Source organism: Myotis daubentonii, chromosome 11 (genome assembly GCF_963259705.1).
Source record: "Myotis daubentonii chromosome 11, mMyoDau2.1, whole genome shotgun sequence".
NCBI classification, from domain to species: Eukaryota; Metazoa; Chordata; class Mammalia; order Chiroptera; family Vespertilionidae; genus Myotis; species Myotis daubentonii.
Genome location: NC_081850.1, coordinates 55,353,092 through 55,366,431, shown reverse-complemented (window position 1 = coordinate 55,366,431; position 13,340 = coordinate 55,353,092). Strand labels below are relative to the sequence as shown.

At 38.5% G+C, this 13,340-nt stretch overlaps 1 protein-coding gene across 5 annotated transcripts in view; it reads left to right on the top strand.

Moving 5' to 3' along the window:
- HEMGN (hemogen) overlaps positions 1-11,171 on the top strand; it is a 47,528-nt gene extending 36,357 nt beyond the window's left edge. For 4 of the 5 annotated variants that reach the window (XM_059657453.1, XM_059657455.1, XM_059657452.1 and 1 more), the window contains 4 exons: positions 1,795-1,917; positions 3,216-3,309; positions 7,570-8,591; positions 10,220-11,171. In XM_059657453.1, coding sequence (XP_059513436.1) covers positions 1,842-1,917; positions 3,216-3,309; positions 7,570-8,591; positions 10,220-10,326 — 1,299 coding nt within the window. In that variant the 5' untranslated portion in view covers positions 1,795-1,841 and the 3' untranslated portion in view covers positions 10,327-11,171. The remainder of the gene's footprint in view (positions 1-1,794; positions 1,918-3,215; positions 3,310-7,569; positions 8,592-10,219) is intronic. The other variant, XM_059657450.1, reaches the window with a different exon arrangement.
- Positions 11,172-13,340: the final 2,169 nt, after the last annotated feature.

Below are 13,340 nucleotides of genomic sequence, written 5' to 3'. Positions count from 1 at the left end.
TCTATTTTAGGTCTTTTTTTTAATTTAAATTCTTTATTGTTTAAAGTATTACATATGCCTCCTTTTTCCCCCATTGACCTCTTCCAGCCCACTCCCAGCCCTCCAGCACATGCCCTCACCCCCCTAGTGCCTGTGTCCATTGGTTATGCTTATATGCATGCATACAAGTCCTTTGGTTGATCTCTTACCCACCCCTCCCCCGCCTTTCCTCTGAGGTTTGACAGTCTTTCGATGCTTCTCTGGATCTATTTTTGTTTATCAGTTTGTGTTGTCCATTATATTCCACAAATGAGTGAGACCATGTGATATTTATCTTTCTCCAACTGGCTTATTTTGCTTAGCATAATGCTCTCATAATGGTCCATCCATGCTGTTGCAAATGGTAAGAGTTCCTTCTTTTTTACAGCAGCATAGTATTCCATTGTGTAGATGTACCAATGGTTTTTAATCCATTCATCTGCTGATGGCCACTTAGGCTGTTTCCAAATCCTAGCTATTGTAAATTGTGCTGCTATGAACATAGGGGTGCATATATCTTTTCTGATTGGTGTTTCTGATTTTTTAGGCTATATTCCTAGAAGTGGGATTACTGGGTCAAATAGGAGTTCCATTTTTAATTTTTTGAGGAAACTCTATACTAGTACTGTTCTCCACAGTGGCTGCACCAGTCTTTATTTCCACCAGCAGTGCAGGAGGATTCCTTTTTCTCCACATTCTTGCCAGCACTTGTCGTTTGTTGATTTGTTGATGATAGCCATTCTGACAGGTGTGAGATGATACCTCATTGTCGTTTTGATTTGCATCTCTAAGATGATTAGTGACTTTGAGCATGTTTTCATATGTCTCTTGGCCTTCTGTATGTCCTCTTTTGAAAAGTATCTACTAGTATTTAGGTCCTTTGCCCATTTTTTAAAAATATATATTTTATTGATTTTTTACAGAGAGGAAGGGAGAGAGATAGAGAGTTAGAAACATCGATGAGAGAGAAACATCGATCAGCCGCCTCCTGCACATCCCCCACCGGGGATGTGCCCGCAAGCCAGGTACATGCCCTTGACCGGAATCGAACCTGGGACCTTTCAGTCCGCAGGCCGATGCTCTATCCACTGAGCCAAACCGGTTTCGGCCTTTGCCCATTTTTTGATTGAATTGTTTATCCTATTTTAGGTCTTTACGCCTATTATCTAAGTCTATTACAGTACATACAGCAAGACTTTACATTAATTTGCAACAGATTAAGGTAAAAAAAATGCCACATGGGAAAAACAATATAAGATTAATTTCACAAGCATATGGCACTCTGCATAATTTTCACATTTATTATTTTCACTTTCACAAAAACTGTGTGAGGTGCGCAAGTCAGGAATTATTTTTACCCACTTTGCAAATAAGGAAAGAGAGCCACAGAAAGGGGTGAGTGACTTGTTCTAGGACATGGATCTGGTTAAATCCTAGACTAGTGTTCTTTCTATCTATGCCACCCCCTCTGTAAAACAGAACGTCAGACTCAGGTACTTGTTGGCATACAGAACCAAGTGGCTGCTGTACCAGAGGCTGTGCCACGCCAGGCTGGGGCCGTGGGCTCCTGTATAACTAGCAACTGTGCTAGAGGGTGGGGACAGAGCAGCAGCCATGACCCCTACTCACACCTGTGCACTGTGATAAAGAAAGTAGAAGTAGCCAGCAGCTGTGGTCCAACCAGATAAAACTTTTAGGCGGGAAGTCAAGTGAAAAGTGAGTGTGTGTGTGTGTGTGTGTGTAAGCTGTTAATTGCTTTTGAAATTTTTAAAAAAGGCAGCTTGAGGAAGTCGGACCACATAGCAGGAAGGTATTGCAGCAAGATGGATTTGGGAAAGAACCAATCTCGTTTGACACTGCATCAGACACCTGATTCTCACCAAGAAAACTACGTTCCAGGTAATGAAAGAGGTTGTAGCTGTTGGGAAGAATTGGGGCTATGATTATTTTCCTCTTTTTTATGGATCTGGCAAAAAAGGGGCATGATTGAGTACATTCATATAACCATAGGTGGGAAGAAGGGTTGTATATCTTTATGAAGTGCCTTCTAGTGCTAGGATTCTAATAAGATAGAGAAACACAAGGAAATAATAAGTAAATTATTAATTAGAAATACATTTAAATGAAAGATAGTGAAAATAACCAATATTGGATGGTTGTGGTTAAACAAGTACACATCCATATATATCTATGGTATGTAAATTTGGTATAACTTTTGGGAAGCTTATAGCAATAGATAGCAGGAACTGTAGTGCTTATTCTTTTGGTTCACTAATTTTACTCATTGGGTCTATCCTAAAGCAGCATTTCTCAAAACGTTTTGCAGAATTTAGGCCTTGAGACAGTGCTTTTAAATGTTTTCGTGCCTTGGGCCCCTTTGACATTTTGATGAACTCCTAGATTCCTATGCTCTATCTTTTGGGGCTCCCAGTGCAAATTTGCTGTCACTCCACAGTTTCTAAGAAAGCCTACATCAAAGACCCATTTAATGTTTCTCAAACTTGGACAGCAACAGAACCTTTTTTTGATGATAACTTTAATATTCCAAAGAACATGGAGAAACACCATCCTATGGAAAAAATCCAAAGGGAAAAAGAGAGTATATGCATGAGTGTGCTTATTATAGTTTGATTTACAATGGCAAAAAAATAACTGGCAACAACCTAAATGTTCAACACAAGTAGAATGACTGGGTAAATGAGAACACATCAACCTGATTAAGTATCATGCAGTCATTAAAGTTATATTTATGAAGACCAGATCACGGAAAATGATCTGATATAATGTTTGGTTAATAAATGATAAAATTGTGATATATTCTCATTACAATTTTGTGTAACATAGGAGCTAGATGGGTATGAGGAATAAAATGAAAACAGGTTATAATGTTAAAGATGGAAGAACATGGCTGATTTTTCTTTTCTTTTATGTGTATACAATATGTGAAAATTATTTTGAAGAAATTAATAGGTTGGTAGCCCAGTTACATACAAAAACTGACCTTTTCATTTTAAAAGGTTTACTGTTTGCTCCTAGACATTCTTTGGAAGTACAAGGATAAATAAGGTAGAGTCCTTGTCCTCAAAAAGCTAGGAGAGAAGGTAGACACCCAGCATAGAGTCCTTTGCTATAGGACTCTTGCTGATAAATGTCAGAATTTGTTGCTATCTCCTATAACTTTCATTTTGATCTTACAGAAGTGATTGGAACTTGGAGTTTGCGAAACAGAGAGCAGCTCAGGAAAAGAAAAGCTGAAGCACAAGAAAAGCAAACTTCACAATGGCAATTTGGGTATGGTATCCTTATAAGGGAAAAAGGAGCTGATATGTTTTTTTAAAATACGTTTTTATTGATTTTTAGATAGAGAGGGAAAGGAAGAGGGAGGTAGAAACATCAATGAGAGAGAAACATCAATCAGCTGCCTCCTGCATGTCCCCTATTGGGGATTGAGCTCCCAACCCGGGCATGTGCCCTGACTGGGAATCAAACCAGGGACCTCTTGGAGCATGGGACGATGCTCAATCCACCAGCCGGGCAAGGAGCTGATATTTATCCAGCAAATGCTATGTGCCAAGAGCACTTTCACACACTGTATTTTATCATTCCAACTATCCCGTAAATCAGGAACTATTATCCCTATTTACAAAAAAAACAAAAAAAAAAGAAACCAAGTGTCCAATGGGTTAAATCTCTTGTCTAAAGTCACACAGCTGGTAAAGTGGTGAGAACAGAATTTTATCTCCCATCTCTTTAAATTAAAACACCAGACAATCGAATTATGCTGTTGAGAGGCCTGGTATCCAACCACTCTGGTAATTTAAACACAGAAGAATCTTGTTGTTGGGAGCAAGAGACACCGTTAGGAAATCTCTGAGCTTGTTCTCCAAGCTCCCTTAGTAATCCTTATCAAATGAGTGTGATTAACTCTCTAGGAAGGAAACCAACACTGTAAATGAGTGATGTGACAAGATAGTTTGGGAATTCTTAAATCTCCCATCTAAGTCACCTGTCCTCTTAGGGAGGGAGTACAAGAACATGATTATAAATTAGGCAGCATCAAACTGCACCCATTTAGAATATGATTGAAAACAGGGACATTTCTTGCTTGGAGATGGAAAAGGGGAGAGCAAGGAGCCAATGAGCACAGCATCTATCGAAGCCAGGATTTTTGTCCCTTGGCACTATTGACACTGGGGGCAGGATACTTCTTAGTGTGAGAAGCTGTCCTGTGCATTGAGGATGTTTAGCAGCATCCTCTGGCCAATAGCAATCCTCTCTTCTCCCCAGTTATGACAACCAAAAATGTCAACATTGTCAAATGTCTCCTGGGGCAGGTAGAGAGGGAGCAAAATGGCCCCCAGTTGAGAACCACTGATCTAAGCACTCTTCTTAAAAAAGGGCATTTATCTTTTCTGCTGCAATACCGCATATACAATTGGTAAATAGGAGAATGTTGTCAGTATAATGTGGAAGTTGTGTTGATTCATGATTTTTTCCTAGTCAAAGGAGCTAGAATATTGGGAATAGAAGTAAAGGAAAAAGCCTTTATCGTGGCTGCTGTTTAGGCAGGATCCTTTTCAGACTGCATCCAGGGCTGTTCCCTAAGAGAAGAGTAGCAGGTTGCACTTCCTCCTGTGCTCAACCTAATGACAACTTCTCTGGCTCAGAGTGCCGCCCTTATTTGCATAATCTCGGCACCTGCAAACCTGCATTTACACGGTTGCTTTTGGGCATTTTTATTATCCCCTGAGGCAGCCTCCAGTCATGATTACCTACCTGTCTGGACTATCCAGGTTATCTTAAGTACCAATTATTGTTTCTGCTAGTGTTGAAAAAGTTGCATAGGTTTTGAGTCATTTGCCCCAGCTCATTTTCCCCCATAACCACTGTTACTTTTAGTGCATGATTTTTCAGAAAGTGAGATTTTCCAGGAATGTGTTTATTATTTTTTAGCAGAAACATCTATACTTGGGTCCTGTGGCAGGTGACTCTGTTGAAGAGTATCCAATTAGCTCTCTGAATTCTATGTTTGCCCAGCAATCTTCTGATCATTAATTGGCTTCCCAAGTACTTGCTACAGAGAAAGAGTGCATTCATTTATCAGCCCAAATACTCTTTGCTGTGTGACTGCACTTCTCACTGTTCATTTAAAAAGGGGCCTTTGGGTTTACATATCAGTCTATTTGAGCTGGTTGATGAGCTCTGCCCCTGATAAATGGAGCTAGTGTTAGTGTGCTGGTAGAATTGGGTTTCTATGCTTGCTGGACTGGGGAGCCAAGGCTGAGGAAGTCACTGAAGTACATGACACCTTGGTGAACCTCTTAGCAGCTGGCTGTGCTTGCTCTGGTGACACATTTCTGTACTGAGTACTGTTCTCACTACAGCAAACCACACGGTGGAACCTTAGTAGTTCCAGAGAGAAGCAGCAGGTGTAATGACTAAGAGCCTGGCTATTAAAGCCATGATAATTAGATTAGAAGCCTGGCTCCCCTACTTCCTAGGCATTTGATCTTGGATTATTACTCCCTCTTTCTGGGCCTCAGTTTTATCATCTGCAAAATGGAGATAATAGTATCCACCTCAAAAGTTGATGTGAAATCATTATTCCTTATATGAGAACTAGAGGTTTGGTGCACAAAATTCGTGCACAAGTAGGATCCCTAGGCCTGGCCAGTGATCAGGACCAATTGGGGCCTTCTGGCTGCCAGCCAAGGCCTCCCTTCTCCAGCTGCCAACTGCCAGCTGGGGCCTTCCTTTGTTCTGCACCGCCCCCTCGTGGTCACACATCACAGTAAGCGATAGGACATCAGGTCTCCCGGTCAAACTCCCGTGGGGACACTTTGCATATCAGCCTTTTATATATATAGATAAGGAAATTACTTAAAACAGTGCTTGGCAAATAGGAAGCACTATAAGTTTCCTATAGGAATACAAGAGTGCTACTTTATATTTGGATAATTCATTCATGTAAGTTATTACATGCAATTCTTATAACAACCACATGATGTTGGGGAGATACTATATATTCCATTTAACCTATGAGGAAAACAAGGCATAGAGAGGTTAAGTGACTTACCCATAATCAAATAGTTGATAAATGACAGAATCTTTTGAAAAACTACCAGGAAGAATATGGGACATGTATATTACTCAGATTTCCTCATTTAGAGATCTATATAACAAATTATTTAGGACTTAATATCTGGGAAAAAGTGTTTCCTGAAGAATTCAGATAATTTGACAATAAGGATTTTATAATTTACCTTGGTTACTTGGAGTTATATTTTAAAATGTTGAGGTTCCATACCACCATTTTTAGATTCCCTTTCCTTCTAATTAATTTTTAATATTTTGACTATCCTATTGCATATATACCTTTTTAATATTGACTTTAAACTGGTTTTGGTGAGGCAATCTTTAAATTTTTTTGATTATGAAAATTTTCAAACACACAAAATAGAGTATATGTACATTATTAAGGTGTACAAGGAACTATGAGCATTACAAAGATATAAAAGACACTGGTTTAATCACTAAAGAACATCTAGTTTATTTTTTTTAAAGGTTTCTCCAGAAATAACTACGGATTGAGGCAGCCTCTGTTCCTGGCCTTAAGCGTGATCCTCCTAATAAATCACAAAGGAGTGTTAAGCAGGGAGAGCATTTCAGCCCTCTGGTCTATAAGAGAAGGCTCTCTGGAACAGGTAGCATGGGGAAGAATTTCAATAGGTTTAGAAAAATGATCAAGTGTTTATTTATAACCTTTTCCTCCCCCCTGAGCCCATCTGTATTAGCCATCTGTATTTGGTTATATTTGCAGTACCCAACCATTTGTCATTGGCTGCAATTTCCATGTACATCCTTTGATCTTTAGATCTTTAATCCAGCTATTACTTCAGAGTAAGCATGACATGGCCACTCATGCCTTTCCACCAGGCTTGTGAACTTCAAGAAATGTTTTTTGCAGCTTGTGATCCAGCTTACAATATATCTCATGTGACTTTTTTTTCTTATCTTCTATGTATCATTCCAATTTTAGTATATGTGCTGCCAAAGCAAGCGCTCAAGACACTGTATTAGATAAGCAAGCCATATACATCATCCACCTGCAGATTACAGAACAAGGAGCAGTGCCTGGACTGAGGGTGTAGAAATGCAAATGTATGAGTTTACCCAGGACATAGTGGGCCTAACTCAAACAGACTAAACCCAAAGAGACTAGTGTATAAACCAGAATGCCAGTCTATTCATTTATAGCATAATTATACATTTTCATAACCAATTAAGTATATGCTCTCAAACACACACTACACTTCCTGGTGAGCAAGGCATCAGAGACACAAAGTTCTTGAGGGACAGTCCTCTCCTGACAACTGAGTACATCTAGCCCTGCTCCTTCATTTGGCAGACAAGGAGGTTGAGGCCCAGAGAGATTAAGTGACTTGTTCAAAGGCTATGAAACAAGGCAGTGGGATACCTGGACTGTTATTACCAAGCACTTATCTGAATTCTGTAGCCCTGTTGCTGACACTAATTCTGATTTCTCCACAGAGAGAAAAAATACAAGCGGCAGAGAACAGGAAAAGGAAACCAAAGGGGCAGAAAGAACAAACAAAATACAGAACTGAAGGTGGAGCCTCAGTCACAATTAGAAAAGGAAATGATGGAGAATGCACTTACAGAGAAAGAAAACGAATCACCTAGGAGTGTAACTGAAGCTCTCCCTTCAGTAACCTCCCCACAGAGAATTGAACCTGAGAAAACATTTTCTGCAATAGGTCAAGAAAACATTATATGTCAGGAAAATTCTTCTCAGTACCAAGAAACAACAGTTCAAAACCACCCTTCTGAAATAGGCCAAGATATGGCCGAACCTGAAGACCTCTCTCCTAAAATGTGCCAAGAAATCTCTGTAATTCAAGGCCCTTCTTCCAGAATGTACCATGATATGGCTGAACCTGAAGACCTCTCTCCTACCGTGTGCCAAGAAACGTCTGTAGTCAAAGCCCTTCCTTCTAAAACACATGAAGACATAGCTGGCATGGAAGGATGTGCTCTTGAAGCATACCCCAAACCAGATGTGCCTAAAGGCTACACTCTTGAAACATACCAAAAAAGAGCTGAACCCAAGGAAGACAGTACTGAACCAGGTCAAGGAATAGCTGGGACTGAAAACTTTCCTCCTAAAATACAACAAGAAATAGCTGTGCCTAAAGACCTTTCTACAAAAGCATACCAAGAAACAGTTGAACCTGAACACATTTCTCATAAAGCATACGAAGAAAATTCTGTGCCCAAAGCCCTCTCTTATAAGACAACCCAAGAAACACCTGCTCATGAGGAATGCCCATCTGAAATACACATTTACCGAAAAACACCTGAGCCTGAAGATTGTGCACCTGAAATATACCAAGAAAAACAAGGGCCTGAAGACCTCTCTACTAAGCCATACGAAAATAAGAATGTGCCTACAGAATGCTTTCCTGAACCAAACCAAGAAGCAGATGGGCCCCAAGGCCAGGATCCTAACGCACACCAGGAAGATGCTAAGGCTGTTCATACTTCTTCTCAAGGTAGGGGTGGTTTATAGGGACAAGTCAACGGCCTGTTTCCATTTATAATTAGAGCATTAAATAGTTCTATCTCCCTCAGAGTGGTGATGTATAGCCTTCTTCTACAACCCTTGGTCATCCCGTCATCTCAAAGGGTATCATTAATGTCATTGGCTAGTTTTTCATTTAACCAATGTCTGTTTGGCACATTTTCAAAGAATTAAAAGAAAATAATTGAAAATATAAGTATGTATAGTAGTTACTTGTACATGCTATCCACTTTGAGAAGCTTTAGCCAGGGAAAAGAAATGAACCCAATATAGGATAATGTGTGTGCAAAATATTTTAGGGATAATTAAGTTTAGATTTACAAGAAAACTTGAATAGAGTTTTTCTTGAAAATTAAAATTTCCTGGCAAGCGAAAGGCAAGTAAATACATGGTGTACAGTACTGAAGAAGATACAAAGGTGTAAAATGTGATTCCTGTTAACCAGGATTTACCATGTTTATCAAAAACCCTTTCTGTTTTATTATTTGTCTGAAAAGCTTTCTCCTAAGTATAGAATTTTGAAGAGAATGTAACCTTTCTTCAATTTAACTTGCCTCAGGGACATTACTGAGAATTTCTGTTCTCTTTGTACAGTACTGTAGATTGTACTATAAGAAAATGGGCTCCCCTAGCTGGTTTGGCTCAGTGGATAGAGCATCAGCCTGCGGACTAAAGAGTCCAGGGTCTGATTCCAGTCAAGGGCAAATACTGGTTGCATCTTAATCCCCGGCCCTGGTCAGGGAATAGGCGGGAGGCAACCAATTGATGTGATCTTTCTCTCCGTCTCTCCCCCTCCTTTCCACTCTCTCTAAAAATCAATGGAAAAATATCCTTGGGTGAGGAGTAACAAAAAAAAAGAAAGAAAGAAAAAGAAATTGAGCTGAGACTGTCAGACCATAGTTTTCTCCAGGGAATTATTTTCTGAAGAAATCCTTTTGATAGTTTATTTACTGTTTCTCCTTAAAGAAGAGTGCAACAAAACCATGGGATTAGTAGGGTTCCAAGTAATGTTTTAAAAATCTTTGCCTACCTGCTAGGTTAAAAAAAACACTAATTGTTTTAATTTCCACCTTTTTGATGACTAATGCTACTTGACATCTTTTCATGATTATTATGAATTTGAATTTTTTCTTTTGAGAATTGCCTGTTTGAATCCTTGTTCTATTTTAAGTTTGGGATATCTATCTTTTTTTGGCTGATTAAAAACTCTTTAAATAATAGTTATTAAACCTTTGCCTACATATAAGTTGTACATATTTTTTCCAGTTGTTGTTTGTGGTTTAACTTTGTTTATAGTGCTTTTTGTCTTGTATATGACAACATTTAAATTAAAATTTTTAGTTGTTCAAATGTATCAATCTTTTCCTTTATGGTTTCTGGTCTGTGTTCTGCTTAGAAAGGCCTTTATAATCCGAAGATTATAGGAACATTCTATTGTTTCTACAACATTTATGGTATTTTAATATTTAAATCTTTAATTCATCTGTAATTTGTTTTTGTGCAAAGTCTGAGGTAGAGTTTTGTTTTTCTTCAAATGGATAGTCAATTGTCCTAATACCATTTATTGAACCTATTTTTATATTTTATTTGATTTTACAGAAATGAAAGAAAAACCCAAAGCACAAGAACCAGAGACACCAGCAATTCCAAATGTTCCTCAAGAGATTCACCCAGAAAATGACGTCTATAGTTATGTTTTGTTTTAACAATGCTCAATCATAACAATTGTGCAACAAAATACACATCTTATTACATGTGACTTTTCTCAAAATATTGTAGCAATCTCTACAATATTCATTCATATTTTAATAGTGTGTTCTTTTTCCATGTATAGATCATATCTGAAAGAGAGAACTAATGTGTTTTCCAGGCTATACTACATAGACAACAACCTACAGTGTGTGTGTGCATGTGTGTGTGTATGTATATGTATATCGGGGTGAGGATAGTGGTGGGGAAAGACGAAAATGCGAAAGGGGAGGGCTGAATAATTAACTTTCCCCTAATATTTTTTATTAATTATTTTTTAATTTATACCTGTGGATATTTTTTCATTGATTTTCAGAGAGAGAGTGGAAGGGAGGAGGAGAGATAGAGGGATAAAAACATCGATGTAAGAGAGACACATGGATTGGTTGCCTTCCGCACGCACCCTGACCAGGGCCTGGGATTGAGCCTGCAACTGAAGTATGTGCCCTGGACTGGAATTGAACCTGGGACTCTTCAGTCCATGGGCTGACGCTCTATCCACAGAGCCATACCAGCTAGGGCTTGATTAATTCTTAAGAGCAAAAAAATTAATAAATTTGAGCACTTAAAATTTGGGTGAGTATATACTTTTCTTGTAAACTTTGTTCAACTAATAATGTAACAATAGCATCAAAATTTTATTCAAGTTTTAGTTGTTTTTTTTTAAGTTAATTTTATCTTTCTGGGACTCCAAAGATATTTTGTAGTGCTGAATGTATTTACTTGTGTATTTGAAATTGAATTTTCTGTTTTCACTTTTTATATATTGTATTTGTACATTAAATCATTATTACATGCTTAATTGTGTGGAATACATCATGGTAAGCATTTTGAAGGTTAGAAGACTTATAACACTTTGTCCATCAGGTGTTTAATCTAGTCTTATGGGGGTATAAAACAGGAAACAAATAATTACTAAAGAAAATAGTAAATGATAGTGCCATTTGAACAGTAGATACAATAAAGGGAATGCTCTCTTTTGCTGAAGTAATCTGAAAAATTACACGAGTGGAGCCTTGAAAGATGGAGAGGATTTATATTATAGGTGAGGATAACGGCATTATTATGGTATGTTCCACAGAGAGGAGTGAATTCAAGTGTTCAAGACGTTCAGTTAATGCAGGGTACCTGTGGAATAGCAGCTTAGTAGCTAAAAATCTTGTATTATTAGAGTGTACAGAATTTTGAATACTTAACTAAGAAGTATATCCCTTACTTGTTAGGTAATAGGGAACTAAGTAAGACTTTTGAACAATGAAGTGGCAGTTTTAGTATTTTAGGAGTATTTATTTGGTGATAATGGTCAGGATTAACTGAAAATGACGAGAGCCTGAGGGCAGGAGCAGGAACTATTCTGAGTGGGAAGAGGTCAGGAAGTTAGGTTCAGCAAGGGCGCAATTGCCTAAGCTTTCTATGCAGACGTAGGCAACAGTAAAGAACAAGACAATCCTAGTCTCTTAAGCATTCATGGTGTAGAACAGTGGTTCTCAACCCTCTTGGTATATAAGAACCACTGGGGAAGATTTCGAAATTACGATGCCCAGACACCTCCCTGGGGCTTCTATTCACCTGCCTAGGATGACATCCAGACATAGGTATATTTTTTATTTTGATTTAAATGATTTTTTGAGGAACAACTTTAGAATTACATAAAAGTAAAGATAGTACAGATATTCCTGTATACCTCTCACCCAGTTGACATCTTCTTTAACCATGGTCCACGTACCAAAACTTAAGAAATTAAGATGTTACGTTACCTTGAAGAGGTAGCAATCCACTTCATTAGTGTTTCCAAGTCTGCTCTGCATTTCAGTACTTGTCACACTTGGTAATGAATGTATTTTTGTGTGTGTGAATGTCATTATATATGATGTCTAAGGCAGGGAAGGCAAATAAATACCTCATTTTCTACACTAGACTGTCCACATACTAAGGAAGACTGTCACTTTCCACAGCACCACCATCTAGTGGCAAACACAGCTATTACCACGCCAGTTTTACAATGTATATATAGCTCAGCCATCCTCAAACTTGTTTCTTCAGCTACACAGAGCTGTTTCCGAGTGGAAACAGAATAATTGCATTCTTTTCCAAATTGTCAAGTGCCTTTCTTTTTAAACCACGTTCTCTTTAAATCCTTGGCTCTTTCTGCTGATTCTTTTCTACTAGTGACCCATTAGTTCATAACAAATGAACAGGTTTAGAAACAGCTTTTTTAAAAAAATGGTTGTTAAGCTTTTAAGTCTGTGAACTTGTATGCTTTTGAATAATTTATATTGTAGGCAATATGTCTCCATCCAACCACCACGCCACGTGAACCAACAGGATAAAATGCCCAGAAACAGAAAAATGCATACAGAGAAACTTAAAATAGATAACAGATGATGTTACAAATGGGTAAAAGGATAGGCTACCCTACAGGGATAACTGCTCATCGAATGGGATTTAAAAAAAGGGTCCTCGTTGTCCCTCAGCTTCTCAGAGCTGCCCAGAAACAACAACCCTAATCCCTTCAATGCAAATGGCCTGTTGACTCTCAATTTCATTCTCACTTCAGTTTCCTTGAGGGAGGGAGCACAAAAACAGTCCCAACTTCTTAACCCCTAATCGGTATGGGGTTTCCCATCCATTTTATTTGAAGGTTTACCTGGGTTCCTTTCTGGTAAATCATTCTTATTATGGAAAAATGGGAGGGGAGCATACATACAAGTATGAATGTATGGGTATTCGCACCACCCAAGGAGAATTTTAAACATTTCCTAACATCCGATCATTTTGCTATTTGGTCATTGCATATACACATTCTCCCCCCGCCCCCACATTATTTTTCTTTAAATATTAGCGTTATGCACTTGATATGTAGGTTGCTTATTTGGAGACAGACATCTTTTAAATCTTCTTGATTGTGCCCTCCCCCCACCCCTTGGGAAGGGCGGGGACTCGGAGTCGCTGACTGCTCTGAAAGGGCTAG